The sequence below is a fragment of the Haemaphysalis longicornis genome, unplaced genomic scaffold, assembly GCF_048455015.1.
Source record: "Haemaphysalis longicornis isolate Haplotype H1 unplaced genomic scaffold, Haemaphysalis longicornis Haplotype H1 scaffold_9, whole genome shotgun sequence".
In the NCBI taxonomy this organism is placed as follows: Eukaryota; Metazoa; Arthropoda; class Arachnida; order Ixodida; family Ixodidae; genus Haemaphysalis; species Haemaphysalis longicornis.
This window is the reverse complement of record NW_027526460.1, coordinates 47,495,034-47,517,936: the sequence shown is the minus strand read 5'-3', so window position 1 is coordinate 47,517,936 and position 22,903 is coordinate 47,495,034. Positions and strand designations below refer to the sequence as shown.

At 46.5% G+C, this 22,903-nt stretch overlaps 1 protein-coding gene across 1 annotated transcript; it reads right to left on the bottom strand.

Moving 5' to 3' along the window:
* Nucleotides 1-4,426: 4,426 nt before the first annotated feature.
* Nucleotides 4,427-13,401, bottom strand: LOC144152494 (sequestosome-1-like). Its single transcript, XM_077683772.1, has 7 exons — nt 13,215-13,401; nt 12,581-12,749; nt 9,953-10,266; nt 7,881-8,079; nt 6,888-7,291; nt 6,060-6,237; nt 4,427-5,161 (listed from the first exon to the last, which is right to left on the bottom strand). The coding sequence occupies exons 1-7, from the start codon at nt 13,278-13,280 to the stop codon at nt 5,028-5,030; spliced, it is 1,464 nt and encodes a 487-aa protein (XP_077539898.1). The 5' UTR covers nt 13,281-13,401; the 3' UTR covers nt 4,427-5,027.
* Nucleotides 13,402-22,903: the final 9,502 nt, after the last annotated feature.

Below are 22,903 nucleotides of genomic sequence, written 5' to 3'. Positions count from 1 at the left end.
CACATTGCCACCACGTTCAGGCTACCTGTGCCAGCTACTGTGGGATGAGTTTGCCGTGTGTGGGAGGCTTTGGTGTCTGCTGCTTGTTACGTTTGCTGTGGGGTGACTAGCCATGCTGATATAAGGGCTTCAGGACTTGCACTGAAGCTCGCATATGTAAGCTTTGTGCAAAGCGCAATAAACTTGGTTGCAGTATCGGCAGTTGATTCTGTGGCAGAATGCCGTGGTGCAAAATGAGACCCTTTCTTGAGAGAAGAAAGCGTTTTATTAGGGGAAAGCAGAGTGGTCAGAGATGGTTAAAACTCACAACTTTCTCCCATGCAGCCAGAGTCAAAGTCCAGAATCCAAAGTGATTCCCATTCCAGAATCCAAAGTGATTCCCAGTCCAGAATCCAAAGTGATTCCCAGTCCAGAATCCAAAGTAATTCCCAGTCCAGAATCCAAAGTGATTCCCAATCCAGAATCCAAAGTAATTCCACCATGTCGGAATAGTGCAATCGGATAGCTGCGAGCTTCAGAATGCAAGGGACCCAGGTTGGGTTCCAACCACGGGAAGCTTTTTTCTTGAGGCTCGATGTACCTTTGCGTATCATCATCATTTTGTAAAAACCATTGTGTAAAGTTGGCTTTTCTGCAGTGCGTCTTGGCTTGTCATCGGGTGCCATCAGCAACTCGTAGCAAGCTGCGCTTTAAAATAAACCAGTTGTGCAAACAACAGCATTACCCGTGTGAATCTACCGATCTCACTGTTGTAGAACTTGGGTAAGCGCACTGGTGCCTTGCTTGGCCTTGCCCCAGCCTCACTCAGCCATCCAAATCTGTTATAAATCACTGGTACATCTACAGCTCTCGCAGTATCACGGCATTTGCCGACTGTGTGGCTCTGTTATTTTTTATTTTGCTTGTTCTCTGCTGTTTTTGTAAAGCATTCAAGACTGCTCTGTCAGTCGGTGAGGCTGCAGCAGTCAGCAGAGTTACTAATGGCAGGGTGCATATGCAACAGTAGAAGGAGTTCCTGCTCTTCTGGCAGATGGCATGCACATAGCAAAGCTTTTACAATGCTACTTGCTATGGAGTGGGAGGGCAGATGACATCTTAAGATTTCTGGCGCCTGCTACAGTAAAAGCTCATTAATTTGAACTTCAAGGGGAAGCCACTGCAGTTCGAATCAATGAAAGTTACTAATGAAAGTAATGAATAACAGTACATATTGATTGGGGAGCAGTAGGGCATGTCATCACATTGATGCTTGAACGTGAATGCAGTCTGCCTTTTGTTCTTGGAAGTCTACGAAGCTGTTCTTGAAGGTGTGAAATTAACTCTTTGGAGGTTGGCCAGACTGAATCATAGTTTGAATGAAATTTAGAAATTGGAATTGGTGAGCTTCCACTGTACCTGCACTTTATTGCTTTATTGCTAATGTGTTGCATGCCTTCAGCTTGAGCGAGCTCTCAGACAGGACAGTAGAAAGTGGAGCGCGTTCTTTTGTGTGAGTACGATTCCATGCAACAAGGCGTGCTGCTGAGCACAAGAATGCGGGTTCGATTTCCAGCCGTGGCGGCCACATGTCTGATGGAGGCGAAAAGCAGTAACGCCCATGTGTACAAGATTTCAGCGTACGTTAAAGATCCCCAGGTAGTCAAAATTGATCTGGAACCCTCCACTACGGCGCGTTAAATACTACAATCAATCAATCAATCGATTCCATGCAACAGCGCATAGCCAGTACTATAGTGCGTAAATCCACTTCCGAAAGCGCCACATGGGAAATTTCATGCCACGGCGGACTGGACAGCCTCGGCACCTGTCAGACACATGGTCCAGGTTCGACGAGAACTCGTCAGGTGAGGGCGATTCATAAATGAAATGCAAACACGCACTCGCCTTGTCAAAAACAAATAAATAAAGACATTTCAGGGCCCCTTCGGGTCCCTTAAAACAACGCCGCCTGTATTAACATTGCCTGACGCGTCGCGTGCTTTTCAATGGGAAGGGTAGGGACGCTTAGTTCAGGCACTGATCCGCTATGTGGCGCGTGCCGGCGGACATTTCGCCTTACGTCACTGCTCGCGAGTCGCGAACGCTGCACCCACTTCTACGACGTGTGTCTGTCAGCTTGCCTGTTGGGCTTCAAGGGCCGTTTCGCTTACATCTTAGCCGTGACGGGGCGCTAGTTCTGTGGCGCACTGGGGATCTCGTTCAACGTGTCGCTCGCTTCATACTTGCTGCATTTTTCCAAAGATAAAGACGGAGGCGGACTGAAATAGTCTAAGAACATACTAATTGTCGGGTAGACATATAGCTAACAGAAAAACGATATTTCCGGATGGGGCAGCCATTATTTTACTGATATTTTTCTTTCTGGAGTATTTAGAGAAGAAAAACTTGTGTGCACGTTTTTTGTTCAGGCACTTACTTCTACGATTACTTTCCAATAATATCACGTGCTTGTAAACTTCAGAAAATTATAGGAAACAAAAGGATAAGCAGCTGCGATCCCGCCACGTTGTCCGGGCGCTTCTACAGTATAGTCCTCAATTTCAGAAGTGCGTACCGATGCGGAGTGCGAACAGGGGGGTCAAAACAATATCTAAATGCAGAGGGGATAGAGGGGGGATGCCCCACTCAGAAAATTTCAGGGCCTGTGATCAGAGTAGATAAGCGCGCATAGCCGGCATCAGCCTGCGGCAGCGCAAGGGATTTTGCTTCGTGACAAAGGAAGTTTTATCAGTGACAGACCAAGACAGACAGGCATGGTGAAAAACAAGAAAGCGTAGGAGCGCCGCCTCGGGAACGCTAAACAAACTTTCCACTATTTTGCATAGTTTCCGAGAAGCGGCGCTGGCTGGCGGACACGAAAGCACGCTGGAAGGCTACGGAGCGGGGAAGGGTAGGAGAGAGCAACAGGAGAGTGGCTGTTTGGCCATTTTTCGCTCACGCGTTAGGCACTGTTTATACAGGCGGCGTTGCTTAAAAGAACATCTTACATCTTAAAAGAAGAATTGAACAGCACCAGAACGATGTAAAAAAAGGCAATGCAAGCTTGAATGCCTCGGCGGATCGTCACCTGACTACTAACCACGTCATCGATTGGGATTTTGCAAGCATAATCGCATCAGAAAAAAGCGCCTATCAACAAGACTACTTTTAGAATCAGTACATATTCAAACAACTAAAAACACGATTAACCGGTCGCGGGGTAATCTCCCCGAGACATACATGCGCTATCTGCGCCACCAAACTTGTAAATAGCCACGCCCCTTCACACCCCTCTTCATTGTGAACAAGGGACCCGTAGGGGCCCCGAAAAGTCTGTTTATTTGTTTTTGACAAGGTGAGTGCCTGTTTGTATGTCATCTGTCGGACACATGCGATGCATATTTTCAAATTTGGGTGTTTAGGCATAGAAGCTGACCTCTACTACGAGGTGTACCATAGTGGGTCCTGTGGATGAATTTAAACGCATGCACTGCACTATATGCAAGCTCTTCCACGTTAATGGTTATGCAAAGGCTGGTATGTCACGCCTGCAGACACCCTTGTGCAAGTAGAAGTGGAGCCCTGCAAGTGTGGCTACGTTTTAAAACCCAGTGCACACCTCTTACAGCGAATGTGAAAAAAAATCTGTGCTTCAGATTTCCACCCTTAAGACGCCTCGATTGGCGGTTTGCTGGCGAAGTTAGCTGAAGAACCAGGAAGTCCACCACTGCTTACTGCTGCACTGTTGACTGGGCCGGGTTGGGCTCGGCTAGCCTAACGTAGAGGTTTGGTGTCCAGCCTGGTGTCCATCATGCTGTAAAACTGTGGCTTGAGCACTCTAATATACAGTCACAAACGAAATGAAAACACGAAAATATGAACCAAAACACTCCAGATCAAACATAGACAGTGAAGATAAAATAATGCCTTGCTAATGGTAAATTTGGGAAGACATTTTTGTTACTGTAATAAAGCTATGCAACAATTTCACTAGCACAGAAAGAAATCGTGCTATTTGTGGGTTCTCGCCGACATTTTCGCGTTCACATTTCATTTGTCAATGACTGCAGTCTTCATTTCCGTTGAACTGGTTTGTAACTGAAAACTTCATAAATTACTTCGCCACAACGTCAACTCGAGCCCGCTTCCACGAGTCTGAAATCCAATTTGCAATGGTTGCTTAAACACGGGTGTGCTTCTACTCTCATGCCAACTTTCTTTTCCAAATTTTTTCCCCAAAGTAAAGGGGGGGGTGCTTAGAATAGAGTAAATATGGTACGTTGAAAGCGTAACTAAAAAAGTTATTCCAAGACTAACCATCACAGTGTCACGACCACAAGCAGCAATGTTTGAAAAGGCCCACAGTCGCTAAACGAAAGCAATTCCGCACCACCAAACCAGGCACGAGCACGGAAAGGCTACAATAGACTGAAGGACAGGAGCACGCTTTGAAGACAAATCGCTTTATTTCCCACAAAGCAGTTACAACTTAGGTTGCATACAAGGGAAAATTGTCAAACAAGATAAAAAAACAAATTGTTACAAGAGAAAAGTCTTGCGTCTTGGTCCTAGATTACGAAACAAGCACGTCTACATAACTGGCCATGTAATACTTATATCAGAGGAATAAAGCTCGTGTCTCACTCAAGGTCCCAAAGCAATCTTGTGCAACACTCGGTTCACATCGGAAAGGACACATCTGACTCATTTGGTTCAAGCCCACAAAGAACATTAAAGGAATACACAACGCAGACACTCGTAACAAGGCTTTCGCATCAAGCCAAATAAAAGAAATAAGAGCTGAACGTTTAGGAATCAAGCTGGATGCCAGAGTGCACATACAGTAAAAATAAAAGCTGAAGCTTCACCAAACAAACAAACAATAAAACCGTAATGTGAGCAACTTAGCTTAGCAAAGGTACGACCTAAAAAACAGTTCAGTCATCCGCTGCCTTTATTTGGCAGTGGCTCCTGATGAAGCTAAGAGCACAGCGACTGCTGCGAATTTTGTCGCATGGACTTTCCATGCTGCCTGACGCGGGTGCACCTCACATCTGGCGCGAGGGGTGGAGCGACTCCAGGACTGCTCCAATGTCGCCCTGCTTCACTTCGAGCAGCTGCCTCAGCCAGCCACCCTCGTTGTTGAATCCCATGGCCAGCATCTGAGCCAGGGCAGTGTCCACTGCGAAGGGTCAAGACAAGAGGCGCGTTAGCACTCTGACAACGCAACTCGCTTTGTTCCATCAAAAGCTCTCAAGAGCGGCTTACAAAGACACCTGCAGAGCTCCTGATCTTCAAGTTTTGTCAGATTGTTTGCAACACTACAAGTCGACTTTCGGTCAAAATCATTGTGCCGACCTTTACTACATGGGTGAAGTGGCACAAAAGAAGTCAAACGCGAAGACAAGAGCGCAAAAAGTGCTCCGCCTATGTTTGGCTGTGCAGACCATGCAGCAGAAGTGCTCCAAATATTAAAACAGCTGTCCAGGGTCAATGTGCCCATGACAGGTTTGGCTCTGCATGCACCACTAAAGCTACATAAGCAAGAAAATTGCGTCTTAAACACCATCTTAAAATTACTGGTTACCAATTTTAATAAGGGAGAACGATTTGCTTCCTTGTGTATGGTTAAATAAATATGAGATTTGTTTCATAATAGTCGAAAAGGATCGTGCCTACATACACCTTGGAATCAATGCTCAATCAGAATCAGTAGAGCTGTAGGATCGCCTGCGTGCTTCTGCACTTCTGGTATCTAAGCATGGGTAAATGTAATGTGGCCGCCTGTTGCTCAACTGAAAGAGCAGCAGTAATAGTGCAATTCACCATTCAAATCAAAACGAACAATTCTTTTCCGGTTAGCCTTCCTCTGCGCTGACAGCTGTTGGCTTCTTTTCGTTTAAATGAGGGTAGTGGCAACCACTACAGTTGAACGAATATTCTCCCGCTACTGCAGTGTACAGCTTGGGTCAGTGACAAGTAGACAGGACGTCCAGATTGACGGGAGCATCCATTCCAACCCATCCTTCTCTCCTGCTTCTGCCACTTGCTTACCGATGACAAGACTCATTGAAACCCACCTGGGGAGTCCGTACGGGACTGCTGGGTGGCAGCCGGCGGCGCCGTGGGTGGCTGCACGGTGGCAGGCTGTGCTGACGCTTGGGGCCGCATGGGGGGCGGCAGGTTGCCCTCCTCACTGCTCACAAAGGAGTCGCGCAGGGCGTTCAGCAGGGTCCAGCCAGGGTACACCTCCGAGTCCTGCGTGCAGACGGGGGACACTCGGTCAGCACCAGAGTAAGAGCCCACCACGGGTATTTCGCAAGCTACACAGCGGTCCTTTGAGTTTGCCCACAAATTAAGTTACCAGCACCAATATCCACCACGGGGCCAAGCACTGCGCAATGACCTCACAAAACTGTTTGTGTAGGAGTGGCAGGGGGGCACCTAGTCTTGCGTCACATTTTCCGTGACGCCACTACACCAGGCAAAGCTTGAAGTGACCAATCTCAAACATGACAGAGTGAAAGATTGCGTGCGTTGGTGCTTTGCTGCTGACCTGACTGCACATATCTAAAAGGGCACACAAGGAAAGACACAAGACGGCGCCAGTCTTGTGTACTTCCTTGAGTGTCTTTAGGCGCTGTGCTATCACGAACCCCCACTGTGAGTGACAGCTTTGGTGAATGTGGCCCCTGTGACCGTAGACGCTGCCAAGCTGAACAGCCAGGTTCGTTTCAATAAGGCAATGGTGTGAACCAAATGAACGCTTCAAACCAACCGCCAGCCAGTTTGCCAGGGGAAACTTTTCACGGGTATTTTGCAACCGCGGCGAGGCGCAAGCCTGAACTAATATAAAAGCCCAACTACAGCTTGGCCACCCAAGTATGTGTGTCCAACGACAGGCTCACCTGTGCCGGTTCGCCGGCCCTGGGAGGACTGGCCTCTTTGGGTGCAGCCTCAGCAGGGTTGGCGGCGGCCGTGAATGGACCTCCTCCTCTCGGAGGCGAGGGGCTGACTCCTCCGGTCGGAGGCGAGGGGCTGACTCCTCCAGTCGGAGGCGAGGGGCTGACTCCCATGGTCAGAGGCGAGGGGCTGACTCCTCCAGTTGGAGGTGAGGGGTTGACTCCTCCGGTTGGAGGTGAGGGGTTGACTCCTCCGGTCGGGGGTGAGGGGCGGAAACCACCCTGTTGGGCGGGTTCAGGCTGTGGGTGCGATGTGTCCATGGGCTCGGTGGCGCTGTCCTTCTTGGCCTGCCCTCGCGCGGGGCCCCCCGTGTTGGTGCCCATGTCGTTGAGCACATCCACTGTGATGCCTGCCACGCCCATTAAGGAGAGATGAGACAGCCCAAGTTAGACCAAGGGGGTGTTCATGAACAAAGGTCAGCACTGTTTTTGTGGTTAGCAAAAACCTTTGAACTTGAAAAGAGTCGTGTTGCCTTGGTTGAAGCAAACTTTCTGATGTTGAGTACCGCAGTTCTGCACAATTCTTTAATACACAATGTAACCTCCTCTTTAAATTTTTTTTATTATTATTAAGTTACTGCTTTGTGAATAACCACAAAACTTTGGGAGTTGGCCTACGTGCTTTCACATTCAAAGGGCTGCAGATGATTGGGCAGTAGCTGTTTACTCCCCAGTCCCATCCCCACTCCCCCCTTAGTAATTTCTTAATCCCTAGGTCAACTAAAGAAGATGGCTGAAATAGACACACAGCATACAACCCAACAAAATGAGCAAATTAAATCGGCTCGACTTTCTCGCCAAACTGCTTCACAGAACACTCAGCCACTGACGCGTTTTTTTCCCACGTTAACTGAACTTTAAAGCAAATGACATCGCTGGCATCGACTTCTTAAATCACACGGCAGGAAAAAAAAATACAAGACAAGGAGGAGCGCATACCAAAGGGCTCGAGGAAGTTGGCAACAGTGCCGCCAATGTTGCGGAGCAAATCGTGGTACTGCTGGGGCGATGCCGGCTCCGGTTCGGGCGGTGGCATGGGGCCGCGGGCCCCCCATCCTCCGCCTCCCCTTCCTCCGCGGCGATGATGGCCGCAGTGGCGCCACAGCCGCTTCCACCCGGGGAACGACCACAGGGGACGCTGCAAGAGGGGAGCACCATCGTCGTCGTCATCATCCTCACCACCCCCTTGTTTGTGTACAATGCAGCTTCATACTAATATATACTAGAGGGAAATCTGTCATAGCAATCGTGTACCATTGCAGGCGCCACCATGGCAGCTGGGAGCATTCCACTTGGCTTGGCTAGCTACATCGTTTCGTTTCATTCTTGAAGCCAAAATCAACAAAAGAAAGGGGAGTAACTTTTAGGTGCGGAGCACCATAGGACCGCACAATGTCCGCCCGCGTCCATGCGCATAGCATTTACAATCGCAAGAAATCACACAGGCACCGGCAGGATTCGACCCTGTGTCTGGTAGACCAGACAGAGTTAGCGTCAGTCGTCTTACCCATTGGGCTACGACCGTGAGTTAGCACCCAAGAGTCAAACGGCTTACTCGCTCGCCTGTAATGGTGCGGAGTACCTTAGGACCTCCCAACGTCCATCCGCGTCCATCCGTGCGCACACCAACATCAAGTGAAATTCGATTTGAGCCGTGAGTTGTAGTTTCGTTTAGGAAATAATCAAGGTGCAACTCAGGGCTCAAATCGAATCACAGTCGGGGCGCAAATCGGATGTCACTCGGGGAACAACCTGGATGTCATTTCGAGTACCCGTACTCCGCCATCATCCACAGAGTGAAGATGCAGCCATATTTTTTTTCTCTTGTCTTGCATGAAGCTTCTAAAAAATCTCCAGCAAGTAAATCTTTTGAGGCTCCACTTCTCTACTAATAAAACAAATTTAATTATTCCCCTACCATAATACTGTTTTTATACAGCCACGGGCAACTTTTAAGCTCGTTGGTGAGCTGTGCCAACTAACAAGCATTTTTAGACACTAGAGCGAGATTTTTCTCGAAAATACATGGCTGTATAAAACTCCAAACACTACAGGAAGAAGGCCTCTCCCATTTATTTTTCCACCGCTTTTACCGTGTTTGTCAAGCACATCCTTTCCCACAAATTTTTTTAGTCTTCCCGTATTTCGTTTGCCAACCCCTGGTAGCCATTCCATTGCACAAATGGTCCACCCGTTGTCCAAGGGAGCACAAACTGAAAATCGCAATGGAAAATCTTTACGACCAACTTGATGGACGGTTGTACTAGTGTGCCACTGCTTAAAATTAGGGTATTGGTTGAGATTCAAAAGAATTTGCAAGACAGTGAATCCAAAATGCCAAGACACAAGGTTTTCAGAAATTAAACGACTCAACACATTTTTACAATGTGATGTGTGTGTCCAAATCTAAATGACAGAAATTTCATCGCCCCTCCTTTCGGTCTGAAAGTCAACTATAAAGGTCGTAAAAAAAAACTACAAGGGGAGGGGAAGGGGTTAATGTTTCCTGAAGCTTACTCAGTTCCAAATGGATGCCAATAACAATCATCAACCTGGAAACACGGGAGGCGCAAGCAAACATGAAGGACACACAACAGGGCACACTGTGTTCGAAGAAGAGCAGGAGCCACTCAAAACATTATAAAGACAATGGTACTACTCTGTTGCATGCAAAAGTACACATTATAAAGAGCGCATCATAATGGAGCGCCACAATCAAAGCGAGATCACGTAACTTTTTGAGCTGAGTCAATACTACAAACATTAAACTGCCAGGGAGTGGAAACAAAAGTTTGTGCATGCACACCTGCACGTATACTTCGTATGTGCAGCTGTACATGCACTGCAGGCCACTTTCCCCTCCTGCTAGGGTCATTGTGGCCTGCCCTATTTTGGAATAAATATACTTTGGCCACAGAAACAGAAAAAAACAACCAGCCAATCAACTTAGAAGAGTTAACCTCAAGCAACCTGAATTTGTAAAGTTGCAAGAAGCGAAAAAGGAAACTCACAATGCCGGGGTTGACGAGCTTCAGCATGTCATGCTGCTCGTGCGTCTTCTTGGCGTGGCACACCTCGCAGAGGTCGTAGTCCTCGCACTGCAGGCACTTGTAGCGGGCCCCGCGTATCTCCTGATCACACACGTCGCACAAGACGCCCGCGTGGACCTTTGCAGAGCCATCGCCGCTGGCCCCAAGTGGTTCGGGTTCGGGCTTGGGAACACCAATGACGGTCACAAAGATCCTCAGCAGGCCATCCTTCATGTTCTGCACGGCCTGGACTAGCTCGGGGTCGGTGGACATGATGATCTGGTCCCCCTCCGCATCTGCATACACGAACGCACAATGGACATGAAATTTTTTTAGGGTTGTTCGTTTTCAGATAAAACCCGATTTTTACGCCCCGAAAATGTGCCAGAAGGATTGGGTTAACCCCGATTTCTCCCCGAATGGACTTTTTCAATGTACCGATCCGCACAATTGTGGGCTGACGGTCCACTGTTCTCAACTAGTATTTGCTGGAAGCAAACCCCACAAACACAGCTTTCGAACTCATTGAGTATTGGCATGGCTCTACCGCTCGCTACCCCAGGCTAACAAATGCTGCACTGACAATGTTGTGCCTAGCTGCGATGTCGAGAGAACTTTCTCCCAGCTGAGGCACGTTCAATGATCGGACAGCTCTCGAACGGAGACCAACATGTCGTAATTGCAGAGGATAATGTTTGTAAACACGGACATGTAAAAGGTCCATGACCTGCTTTCTGCAAATAAAATGTTTCACTCCTTAAAAGTTATCAATGCTCTTTACTGTCACCATTACTGATTCATTTCCAAAGAAATGCCAAATTAAGAAAATATTTGCTAGAAAACAACACCAATTTTAACGCATTAAAGAAGCTCGTGACACCTTCTGATAAAAAAAAAAAAACACGGAGTATTACATAGCACATCTGTAGATTTAACCTGAAAAAAAATGAAAAAAAAAACAGAATTTTTTAATGCTTTTACACGAAGAACTCATTTCTCCCCGATTACCCGTTTGAAAAATAGCACCCAATTTTTTTAGCCCCCCCGCCCCCCTCTTCATTTATCAAAAATATAAAACCCGAAAACAAACAACCCTACATACGCTGCACTGGCCACGACCCATTACAGGAGACTGGAAGAGTATGCAGTTGTTTATGCAACATGCCCTAGCATTTTTCAGGGTTCGGGCTGGTTTATGACAAAAATTCAAGTGTGTTCAAAAACTTTTAAGGCACCCTTATATGGACTTTCAAGGACTTTATTGCCTGTCAGAAATATAAATAAATATAATTGTTCAGGGTAAAATGGAGGCTTAAGTTATGAGAAATGTCAACAAAAATGGCAAGGCTGGTGGAACCGGCAGTTAAACAAGAGGACGTGTTCCTTCTGAGGCGATTTTGCGTAATTGTTTGTTGAAGTTACACGGACAAGCACTTTCATTGTGCTACGAAATGCCAACTTTCATTTGCTAAACAAGATGAACGAAGCAACAAACACTCACTCAGACCATATGTAGCCTCATGGTGATATTATGCTTATTAGAGAGGAAAATATAAGAAATTCAAGGGGTTTCAAGGGTTCATAACAATTTCAAGGCCTTGTAAACAAGCTCTTCGAATTGAAGGGTTCTTCAGGATCCACACGAACTCAGTCTTTCCCTGTGTCTTAAAACTTGGAAACACGCATCCCAGATAACGGTTGCTTGGAGCAGCGATCATGAAACATTACCCAAAAATCTAACCGGTTTGCATCATCCAAACGTCACCTCCTAAACACCCATGCTGGTCTTATGCGTTTTTACTGAAGTGCTCAAATTTATTGATTGCCTTGGCTGTACTTTTGTGGTTTTTCTTTTATTTATTACAATCAATTACAGTAATTTTGAACCCAGAACAATGCAATTTTCAGAAACAATGTCACCAATCATTAACTGTTTTTAAAGGAGCCATTCTCCCAGTACCAAGTGACAGGCTGTTAACTCTGCAGCAACAAAGGCTAACCCAACTAGGACCAGACTTTTTTTGCACTATATTAGGTTGAACTTAACACACATTAGTCAGCCTTCATTTTTCGGAACATTGTTATATGTGCTTTGTCCTTCAATAAAAATCGCCCATGTCTTCCAATCAGCACTTTTATCACATATGCGATCCCCGTAACCATGCGCGACGGAGACCGTTTAGCAAACACAAGTGCAATTAACACCCAACCAGTGATACTTTTTAAGTGCACTTTCGGAGCTAATGTACGTCATTCGCAGGACACAATAATTTGCCCGCGCTAAAAAACTTACCTACTCCCGCAATTTATGCTTCCCCTTCATAGAGTACAATATGCAGTGTTCGTCAATGTTGCAAAGTGATGAGCGCACAGTTTCTTGTATTATGAAAGTAGCCAGTGAGCATTGCGCATGCCTGCTGTCAAGCGTCTGTCGGGACCGGCAACACGTTTTGTTTTGGCGCTACACAGGCAGCACACACAGACGCTCACTCGCTACATATCACAATTATACGGTTTTCAACGCTTTTTCGCGTGCACAAGCGCAGGTGACAACGCGACCGGCATCGAGACCTATTTTTGCCCGGCTCTAGCAGCTGTTCCAATACTCACCCTTCCACGACAAGGTGAAATCCTTGCCAGCTAACACAGGAAAGGCCGCTCGAATTCTCATGTGAAGCGTCTTGTACTCCCGCAGATCCTCGAAGACAAATCGGCGGATCTCCGGGGTGCCTAGTAGGTAGGCCTTGATTGTCACGGTCATGTTGTCGAGAAGTCGGACCTGGAAAAGGCGCGCGTTATCATGCATTAGCACGGAGGCGGCCTACAACAGGAAAAACAACTCAACTGCGCAGATATCAAGCGGGGACAAAAACCGAATGCGGCAGTGGTTTTAGTTCAGCCCTGTACCTAAGTAAGCGGTTTATATTACAACCAGTTATTTCTCGGTAGCATTCAGATCTCGAAGAGCTCTATGCGTCTATACACAGACTCCATTTACCGCTAGTCCTCCCATCTCGCCGCCATTCTGCCCGATCTCAATCCCAAGAGAAAGACTCGCCAAAGCCGGCACTACTGCTGTGAATACGACAACGGCGGCGTCATTTTTTTTAAAGATATTTGCAAGCATTCACCGTGAGCCGAAAGCTGCGCTCTATTTCCCAAAGAAATAAGTCTCACTAAAGACCCAAATCGCAGAACGGTAACAGGTGAAGCGGAACCTTCCAAGAGACCAAAGTTCGCTTACCTGATACTGCTGAAACTGCGGCCCAGTAGGACGTCCACTCCAATTCGGTGGCGGCGGCGTGTTCATCGTATATATACTCGCGAGCGAAATGACTTGCACAGGTTCAAATCTTCTGGATGGTTCTTTCCGACTGCTTCAATTTTCCTGTGTCACCACTTCAAAGGGCTACCATCTTGTTGACAAACATTGGTCCTTTTGGGTCATGTGACATGTTTCTCTCGTGCGATTGGCGGAGAAAACAAGGTTATGCTCACGTGACCACTGACGTTGTGGACAGAGTGAGAGAGAAGCGCTGGGTGATCTCATCGGTTGCAAGCGAAGCCGGTCTTGCTTGCGAGTGTTGAGGGCGAGTGCGCGCTACGGCGTGACTCATACGTAGAACATAAGGGAATGCACCAGAACAATCCGCGGCACATTTCATCGCTTGCGTTCAAGAACTCCAGTTTGCGTCATAATGACTCTAGGCAAAGTGGACAATTACCCATGGTGACGGTCAAGGAAGCCAGCGCACGCGTTTGCTGGTCGCTTACGTTGCAACTAGCCTAAACTTTGCCCATCGGAATATCACTATTTCGGCGTTGACATATGAACTTGAGAGGTTTAATGACAGCATTTAGTTTCGTTCCCGCTTGTCGTGTAGCGGCATGTTATATTCATGAACCATTCTTACATGTATGCTTGCCGCACGTTTGTGCGCATGCATGGATATCCCTTGACGGTAGTTCCATGTCTGCAACAATCGGCATAGGCGCTGCATAAGCGGTACGTGAACTTTGAACTTGCGTGAGCCTGTTTTATTTTCATTCAGTGTTACTACAGCTGTCGGCTGTTGAGTTTTGTGTCACGTAAACCGCCCGAAAATTTCAATTTTGTAAATTTGAAATTTCAAGGAGCCATACATATCGCACCTTGCGACATACTTGACCCAAATCCTACACTATAGATGGTGCGTACGTTTTATGGTGCGTACAAGAAAAACAAACGTCTTGAGTATGCAATTAGCTAGTCCAACACCAAGCTCTGGTGAGGGTGCGTACGTATCATCTGCATTATTGGATATTAGTAGCTAGTCCACAATAAACACGAACAAATAAAAGTTTCTCTCAGGTTATGCAACTAAAACAGCTTATAAAAACAATCGTGATTCGTGAGGGTGCAACGTGCTGAATGTGCCTATTGAGAATTTTTAAATGACGCCTCAGATTCCTGCCAAAAAGAATTCGAAAACAAAAAATACTTCCCTCCCACGCCTGCTCCGGGGAAATCCCGACCTCCCTAGCGCGCGATTTATATATATATATTTTTGCGACCATTGTGACGAAAGATCAAGGTAAAAGACCACGTCTGCCTAGTTTTACTGTAAAAAACGCCATTGTGATGTCCTTGCGTGCATTCCCATTCAAAGGCCTTGGTTTAAGATGCAAGAAGTCAGCACGTGTGAAAGCACAGAAGAGGGGAAAAGCCTGTATTGGAGCCGTTGTAAACAAATGAAAGGGCAAAAAAAAAGCTCCAATGCGTGTAAAATTCATAGCGAAATTAAATTACTCATTTCCTTTTTGCTCCTTTTAATCAGGCCCTTTAATTGTGATGCGCGCACAGACGCGCGCTCTTTATTCATCTGTGAGCAACACTTCATGCATAGTCCAGTGCGTGAACTGAATTCTTCCGCCGTGATTGTATCTCCGACAAACACATAGCGATTGCTCAAGCTGGATTTCCTCCATTGTAACTTGTGCTCGAAACAAAGCAATCATGGTCACAATGGCAGTACAAGTACACACATAGATGAACGTCTGTCCCTGCATTCGTCCTTTTTGCACTAGGCTGAAGTTTGAGTGAGCGAGTAGGTACAGCAGATATATATTGAATTTGGCGCGAAAGATGTGGTACGGTGATAGAAAGACAAACACCGCGATTAGATTATTGTTCGCAATCTTTTTAAGTGCTGTACGCCATGCGGTGGATGTGGGGTGGAGGAATAACATTGGCCGTGATCGCTGGAGAAGCTGATTAATTGTTCATACTGTTCACTTAAAATGAATTTCGTTCCTTTTTTCTCAAAGACCATAGTTTAGGTTTCCCAACTGCATACCTCAGGTGCGGATCCCTGACACCCCTGTTGCAAATGGCGTCGCATTGTGGTATACGCGCATTTATGCTAGCTGAATATCGTTGTATGAGCTGTTAACAAATCCAAGAAATTTGTTTACTGCGTGCCACGAAACCTGGATGTCGGAACGCACGTATACTTCGCATGCGGGGTAACACATCTTCCATGCACAGGACCCCGTTTTAAGAGGCACGGGCGCAGAAGAACGCTTCACTACAGTTGTTTTTTCTTCCGCTTTTGCGTTATGTTTACATTCTCTTCCTCCCAACATAAAAAAAGTTGCCGGGACCAGTTAAATTTCGCCTCTCCATCTTCTTGGCGAACTGATGGAGACGAAATAGTGATGTTCTTTTGATGCGCGAGCCGAGAGTACGATCTCGACTCGCTCCGATGACCGACAACCGATGCTTGGAGCGGGTGAGGGATGAGGACTGCCTTCCTTGCTGGATATTAGGTTTATTTACACTATTTACATTACTCCATGTTTACATCAGGTCAGAGTGACGGTTACATTGTCACTCTGACAGCAGCAGCCTGTTCGGCCGAGATCTATATACTGAACTAGATCCCCTCTCGACCGACCCCCGAGAAAACCCAACACTCCGGTTTTGATAACAAAAACCCCGCCTCCAAAAAGGGGGCGTACAAGAAAGAGAAAGAAATCCTTTAAACAATTAATAGAAACCATTGATTGGCCACAGGAACCAGCCAATCACACACATGTCCCCACCTGCGGTCACGTGACCCAACACTCTCTCTTATACACTCATAGTGCGTTTCCCACGCACGCTATTACACCTGACGAGCAAATACAGGACGTCTGCGTCCTAAAGTGGACACCCCATTACGTTCAGCGGGCGGCATCTGCTCCAAAGCCAAGCCGGAGGCTTACAGCGCTCTTCGCGAGGCTACCATCCCCCCGCGTCTGCCTTGCCCCCTCGTCTGCGCGCACGTCGGGACAATGCGGGAGTCGGTGCTAATCCCCTCCCAGAAAGGACGCCGCGGCCTGCCGTCTGCCCCCGGGAAGAGGCGCTTCAGGCCCAAGCGATCGTCTTCGAGGCGAACGACCCGTCAACGAAGAGCGCGCCCGGTGCCGGCTTCGCAGATGCTCAAAAACTTACACCGCGCGCCTTTCCGACACTATGAGACACACCATCATTCAGCTTCCCGCCAGCTTGTCATGCCGAATGACCCAGCCACCTCCGGCGCGACAGAGGTACTCAGGCTAAGCACCCCCGTCCTTTGACACAAAAGGACGGGCACAACACACGCTCTCCGCGGCTCCGAACTTGGCGTCCGTGAGGGTATACATGAAAGGGACACAGGATCGTAGCTACCAGCGGAGGCGACGCCAATACATGAGCCACCGGCGGCCTTCATTACATGCGGAGCCCCTGGCAGTTAAAAAAAGAAACCAAAAAGAAATTGCGCCCACCTCCCCGCGAGGGGAACCCTGTGTAGATGCGACGCATCGTGGGGTTCACTTGGTGTTTCCGTTGGATTGATTCTGAAATCGCGTGAAACGTGTCGGGAACGCGTATGATTATTATGTTTTATGATTATTATTATGTTTTATTGGCCAATCTTGGTCAATCTCTCTAAGTGGTATGCTTGGGGCTTCGCTGTCGCAACGACCTTTACTCCATCATGGTTGCTGTAAGTGGGAGCTTCTTTTCTTTTATTGCAAGTGTTAATCATTGCCCCATCATGCGTTGTATCAGTAGCATCTTGACGTAGTTTGAATGAGTCAAGGATATAAGGCGCGTTCGTAGCATTTAATTCTGTCTCGGTTTTGTGGCGCAGTGGGAAGAGCACTATGTACCTCGCGTTCCGCCCACAGTGTCGTGGGATCGAAACAAGGCGCCGCTAACTATTATTTTTTTTATAGTCTAGGGGAGGGGCGGACGACAACAACGCCGACGGCGCTGCATGGACAAGGCGAATGAATCTAAAAAATGCAAAGTGCTCGTATGTGCGCTCCTCGCGGCGGCCGCCCAGCGTCCCCGGCGCGCGCTTGTCAAGCCAATAGAGAGATTGGCCAGGATTGGCCAAAAAACTCCAGCCTTCGCCGTATCGTGTAAACACTTGTTGGGACAATTTGAAAGACCCGTCATAGCGTATGGCCCTCCAAGGTGATGTCCAATGATTGTCACTTAAAAAAAAAAATGAAAGAAGGTCACACTTATAGCAACAATGACGGAGTAAAGGTTGTTGCGGCAGTGAAGAAGGAGAAAATCGGCTGCAATCGTGGACTTAAACCTTCGTGATGGTCATAAAGATTGAGTGCAGCTTGGCTGTCTTACGCGGTGAGCTTCCTTCATTTTTTTGTGTATATGGTACGGTGAAATCGCCTGCTTATAGTGTATCCGTATTTTCACGCCCGTAAGCAAAAAATAAAGATATAAGTAGTATAACACTTGAGCAGATCAGAGACTAGCCCTGTTTCGGAGGCGAGATTTTAACGGCTAGATCTTATTGGTTAGTTTCGAGTTAAAAAAAAAAAAAAAAACAAATTTTTGGTTTAGGCGACCCGTGTAGTATTAAGCACAGCGGGTCTTTGTATCGGCTATTAATAAATTTTCTTTCAGAAATCCTCGGGCTTTACGCACCGAAGCTACATCTGGGATTTGAGACGCGCGTCTACAGTGGCTAGAATAGCGCGTCGTAATCGAGGGCTCCGGATCAATTTTGACAACCTGCGAATTAATGTGGGCGTTAATCTCGACACGTGCCGCTTTATTCGTTTTCCTCTTCCATCATGAGTTCCCATCAAAGATTGCACATATTGCAGAGGTGTGTGAGTGTGTGCGTGTGCATGCGTGCGTGCGTGCGTGCGTGCGTGCGGGCGGGCGCGTGAATTGTACCTTTGACGCGGTAACGCGGTAAGGAACGCTACCGCGTTACCGAACGAAACCGAAACCGAAACGTGTTTTTTTTTTTTGTGGCATACGTGCCACAACAACAAAAAGGTAAAAACAAATGCAAAGCTGGAGTAACATTGGTATATAAATACTATTATTGTCTACCAAAAAACAATATCAGCGCAAAAAAAAATCTAGAGCTATATAAGGTATGGCAGCGTCTCCTGCCACGCGCGTGGCAGCAGCCACGCCCCCCTGGCAACGGCTGCTGCCACGCGTGACGTCATAATGACGTCATAACATTAATAATTGTCATTATTTTGTGTAGTGTAGTCCGAAATACACATTTTTTTTATTTGCAGTACAAAATAACGCACCATTGAACTGCTAAAACTTTTCTAAACAAACAATTTTTGTTCTTGCGGGAGCAGCCGGCGATGCTGCTGCTGCTGCCAGCTGCCGTATCGCGCACATGGAGTCGCGTATCCGAAAGCGTGACGAAGCTCCGATTTTCTCGGGCCGACAACGTAGATAAACCGGAGTTCATATTGTTAGAAGCACTATCTGAAAACGTGAGAAAGTTGCTTGTGATTATGTATTGCGTGGGGACCCAGCCAGCCTTTCCAGACCGCAGCAAAATAGCCGCTCTCGAGTAATGTTGACCTGTGACCGCTTGGTTATGCTTGGTGTACGCCGATGGTACCTGCGTACAGTTTCAGCGTACGTGAGACGACATCGCACAGCCGACTGGCCTCGTTCGAACAAGCTACGTTCCACACAAGAAAAGACACCGTCCGAGCGTAATTCTGTGAACCTTCCGACGCATGTCGGCGCGGCGGCATCTGCTATCAACAGTTTGCACCACGGCAAGTCCAGAATGCTTAAATGGGCGACCTGAAATCGCGGTGTGTGTTCTCGAAATGAAGACAACTTAGCAGCGCCAAAAGATAATCAGAATTTACAGTGCCGAGGACGAAGGGTAGTGGCGGCAACCGTTTTTTACTAGGCACATGTGCGCATTACAATTACAGACAATTGCGCCGAGAATAGGAAAGGTAATCTTTGGTGTCCCCACACATGTACCACGTACGTACCACTACAGTAGATCTCCTCTTCTGAAATATTAGCAAGGAAAACTCGAAAATCGGGAAGTTCTTATTTTCTAGTGGGCGAAATTGTAGCTTAAAATTTGTTTTACACCCACGATACGTTTTATGAGCAGAAAAGTCTTGTGAGCATGCGCCACAAGGATCATAATTGCGTGATATTCAGCGCTTAAAAAGATTTCCTAGTAGAAACCAAATATTTCGTAGTAGGATACATGATTCTACAACAGTTTAGGACCTGCGACCTTCAAAAGGTAGACTAGCTAGACGCTTCATCTCATAGCCACTGCACTGGTATAACTTTCACGTCTCACTGTACCGTGGTGTACGCTATGTTGGCCAGACTTGACTGAGTCCCTCATGCAAAGGAAGTTAATTCAGGGGACACACCCAGACGATAGGGTCAGAGAAGAGGCTGTAGAGACGGCAATAGGAAGGGTATACGCTTGGCCGGCAATCATGTCTAATACACCTACATGCACTCCAGCATATGAAAACCTATGGGTTCTGCACAGGCTCAATAAGCAACGTCAAAGAGAATCTTAAGGTGTGCCTGGAACGTGAAAGCATCTACGGATTGTTTGTGTAAACAGGTATAAGCAGCGAGCATACTGCAAATGTAATTGATAGGCAAACGTCAAGGCTATCATGGGGCGAATTTAACAAAAAGAAATGGTGCAAAAGATCCCAATTTCAAACTACATTGATGTTATATGTGCATGGAATATAAACACAGTCATCAGTATGTTAACTGTACGTAAACACTCAAGTGATATGATCAAACGGAACTAGAGGCCCCACTGCAATCGCCAAGTTATGTTTCTTTGCAGTGGAATAGGTCGGTATCTGTTAGTCGCACAAACAAGATTCTCTGATGGCATGGAGAAATAGCTGGAAAGTGGCTATGGAGCTCCAGCTGCTTTACACATTTTCTGTAATACCAGTTATTTGTTTGAAGTTTGCAATAAAATTGATCTCATTTGTTAGTCTTTTTAATTAATGAACGAAACTTTTCATGGCCACAAAACAGTGGTCGATAAACATGCTCACTTTCTTTGGTGGCTTGTAACGATTCACTAGAATTTCACATGGCCAACCCAAGGAATCCATGGCTCGTACACTGCAGGGTAGTGCTAGTCTCCAAAAACATTTGTCAGGACTGGAAACTAGTGCGGCCCACAGGCTCCATAGGTGGAAACCAGTAGCCCACCCACAGCGCCATAAAACAGCTAATGAATGGAGTGAGTCTCTGCTAAATATTAAGCAGGTTCAAAGGGTAGGTTCACATTGATAGATTTTGTGCCATCGTTCACTGTGCGTAGATTAACTATTTAACGGGCACAATAGTCATTTTTGTTATTTCGGACAGTTGAAGGGTTGCCTAAATGTTCTTTAACAAAACAAAAAGTGAAAGCTCTCAGGGATTTTAAAAACATTGTTTAGCCTCTCCAGCAATTGTCCCAGCCTGAAGGAACTCAGCTGATAGTTGGTGCCGACTGTCGTCCTCGCTTGCTAGCTCCCTGACCAAGCACATGAATGCAGTGACTAAGAAAGATGGTGACCAAAGTGAGAAGAGAAGGTGGATCCCGTACAACAGCCCTTGATCATCTAAACACCAGAAAAAAGCGCCGATGACTCACAGGCCACGACTAGGGCGTTAAAATACCTTTTGACATACATTTACAGGGCATTTACAACCTTTTATCAAAAAAATCTTGATTACACACAGTCCCTCCATAGAAGGGGTTTGTTTCTGACAAGGTCGTTGAAATTTGTTATTAGTGACAACATAAACTCATCATTGGTCCCTTTCATTCAGCACACTTCCGGGCTTCGTTTTAAAAACCCTGCTGTTTCTATTTCACGTATAAATGAACTGCTTATGCAATATTCTCTTATTTACCTATGTTCGAAGTAAACTGTGTTATACCGTAAAATGTGATGTGCCGAGTGCATGCAGGTGTAACATTCTTCAATGGGACATGCAGAACATGAAGCTCAGTGCTGATAAACTTAAATCAGGGAAAATAAAGCTTCCCATGTTGCTTCTTTATTTTTGTAACTATTCTCTCTACCAAATACCTTGGTGGTAAACTCAACTAAGCTCACCTTTTCCCTAGGCCTTTATAATTGTTTTGCTCTGCAATTATACATTCTCAGCTGGAGCATGCCTGCTGAATTCAGGCCCCAACCATGCTTTACTATTTCTCAATTGCAGCTGTATGAAATGTTGCTCTCTAGGTTTTGCCAATGATTTCCAACAGGCCATTTAATTGGTGTCAGAACCATTTTATACCTTTAATTGCTATTTATAGCAAACAGTATTATATCATTTTTCATAACACATTTTGTTGTAACCTCATTCAATGATTTTGTTACCCCGCCAGCCTGGTTCATAAATCTTTGCGTGAACATGCCCGTCTTGCAGCTAATCTGCATTAACAGACACCACACATTTTGGCTTTCCAGCGTAGCTTTGGTGTCCGCAAAAAGGAATCTTTTTCATGCTCTAGGTGTGTTTTCTATTAAGAGTGGCCTGGCAAGGGTAGTGTGAGATGGGGTCTACAATCCCCCTCACAAAGAAATCACTGATCATCGATCTCCAACAAGTCATCTCTAACGATTAAGTGATCACCTCCCCCTCCTCCCTTCTTCCCCTTCCCCAACTACGGCCATGTGGCCTCCCCCATCTTAATAAATGTCATTCATTCATTCATTTCTTGGCTCCTCTGCAGCGCTTTGTAGAAAAAGATCACTTGCTGGTTTGGCTTTCCCGCAGGGCTCTAGTGTAGTGCAAGAAAGTATCGCGTGCTTATTCCTTTTTTGTTGGGGTTTTAATGCTGTGCATCTTCCAGAAGAACCCTGGCATTTTGTTTAGAAATGGAACTTCACAGCACAAACAGTGCAGAGAAAGTAGAGCTACTCACTTTTTGCATAGACACGGAAGTTTGGCAGATCACTTGTCATTGACAAGCAAGTGTTTGATTTCTGGCTTAAGGTGCAACGCTGGGATAGTTTACTAGCTGGGGGGAAAAAACACAGCACTGATAAACGGTACTGAAGTACTAGGAAAGGTGCCGTGATCAACATGGTTTCCATGTGTTGGCAGCTTTTTGGTCCAGTGTTTTTCATGAATATTTGCCAGGGGGCCTTAACATGGCCTGCTTTTGTGTAACAAAAATGTCAACAGTGAAGCACTTATCAATGCTCACATGCTGCTCATTGATACCAGAGCAAAAGTACGTTCAGCAGTCATTTTATTGTTAAAGCCACCCATGATCCATACACCTTCCAGCTGTACTGCAACTTTCACAAACACCGACAGACATTCACATCTACGCACGTGGCCTTGGCTCCAGTTCTTGCACAAGGAATTAAGAAGTACTCTTGGGAGTGGGCAATGTCACGCTCGACACCAACCATTACCCCGAAGTTGTACTTGATGAACTATTTTTTACGCCTGTTGGCTTAAAGGATTGTTTAAGTGCCCGTTTTGTGGAAGAAAAAGAAACAGCTAATGGGCACACAACACACAACCCGTGAATGTGTTTTCTAGCAGCTGGCTTCTGACGAGACTTGCATCATTGTTGAGACATTTTATAAAGCCCCTTA

Coding starts and splice junctions, on each gene's coding strand:
- LOC144152494 (XM_077683772.1), bottom strand. CDS start 13,280: ATGAACACGCCGCCGCCACCGAATTGGAGTGGACGTCCTACTGGGCCG. Junction 12,750..13,214: donor CGCAGTTTCAGCAGTATCAG/GTAAGCGAACTT, acceptor CGCCTTTTCCAG/GTCCGACTTCTCGACAACAT. Junction 6,238..6,887: donor GGGCCGGCGAACCGGCACAG/GTGAGCCTGTCG, acceptor GTCTGCACGCAG/GACTCGGAGGTGTACCCTGG.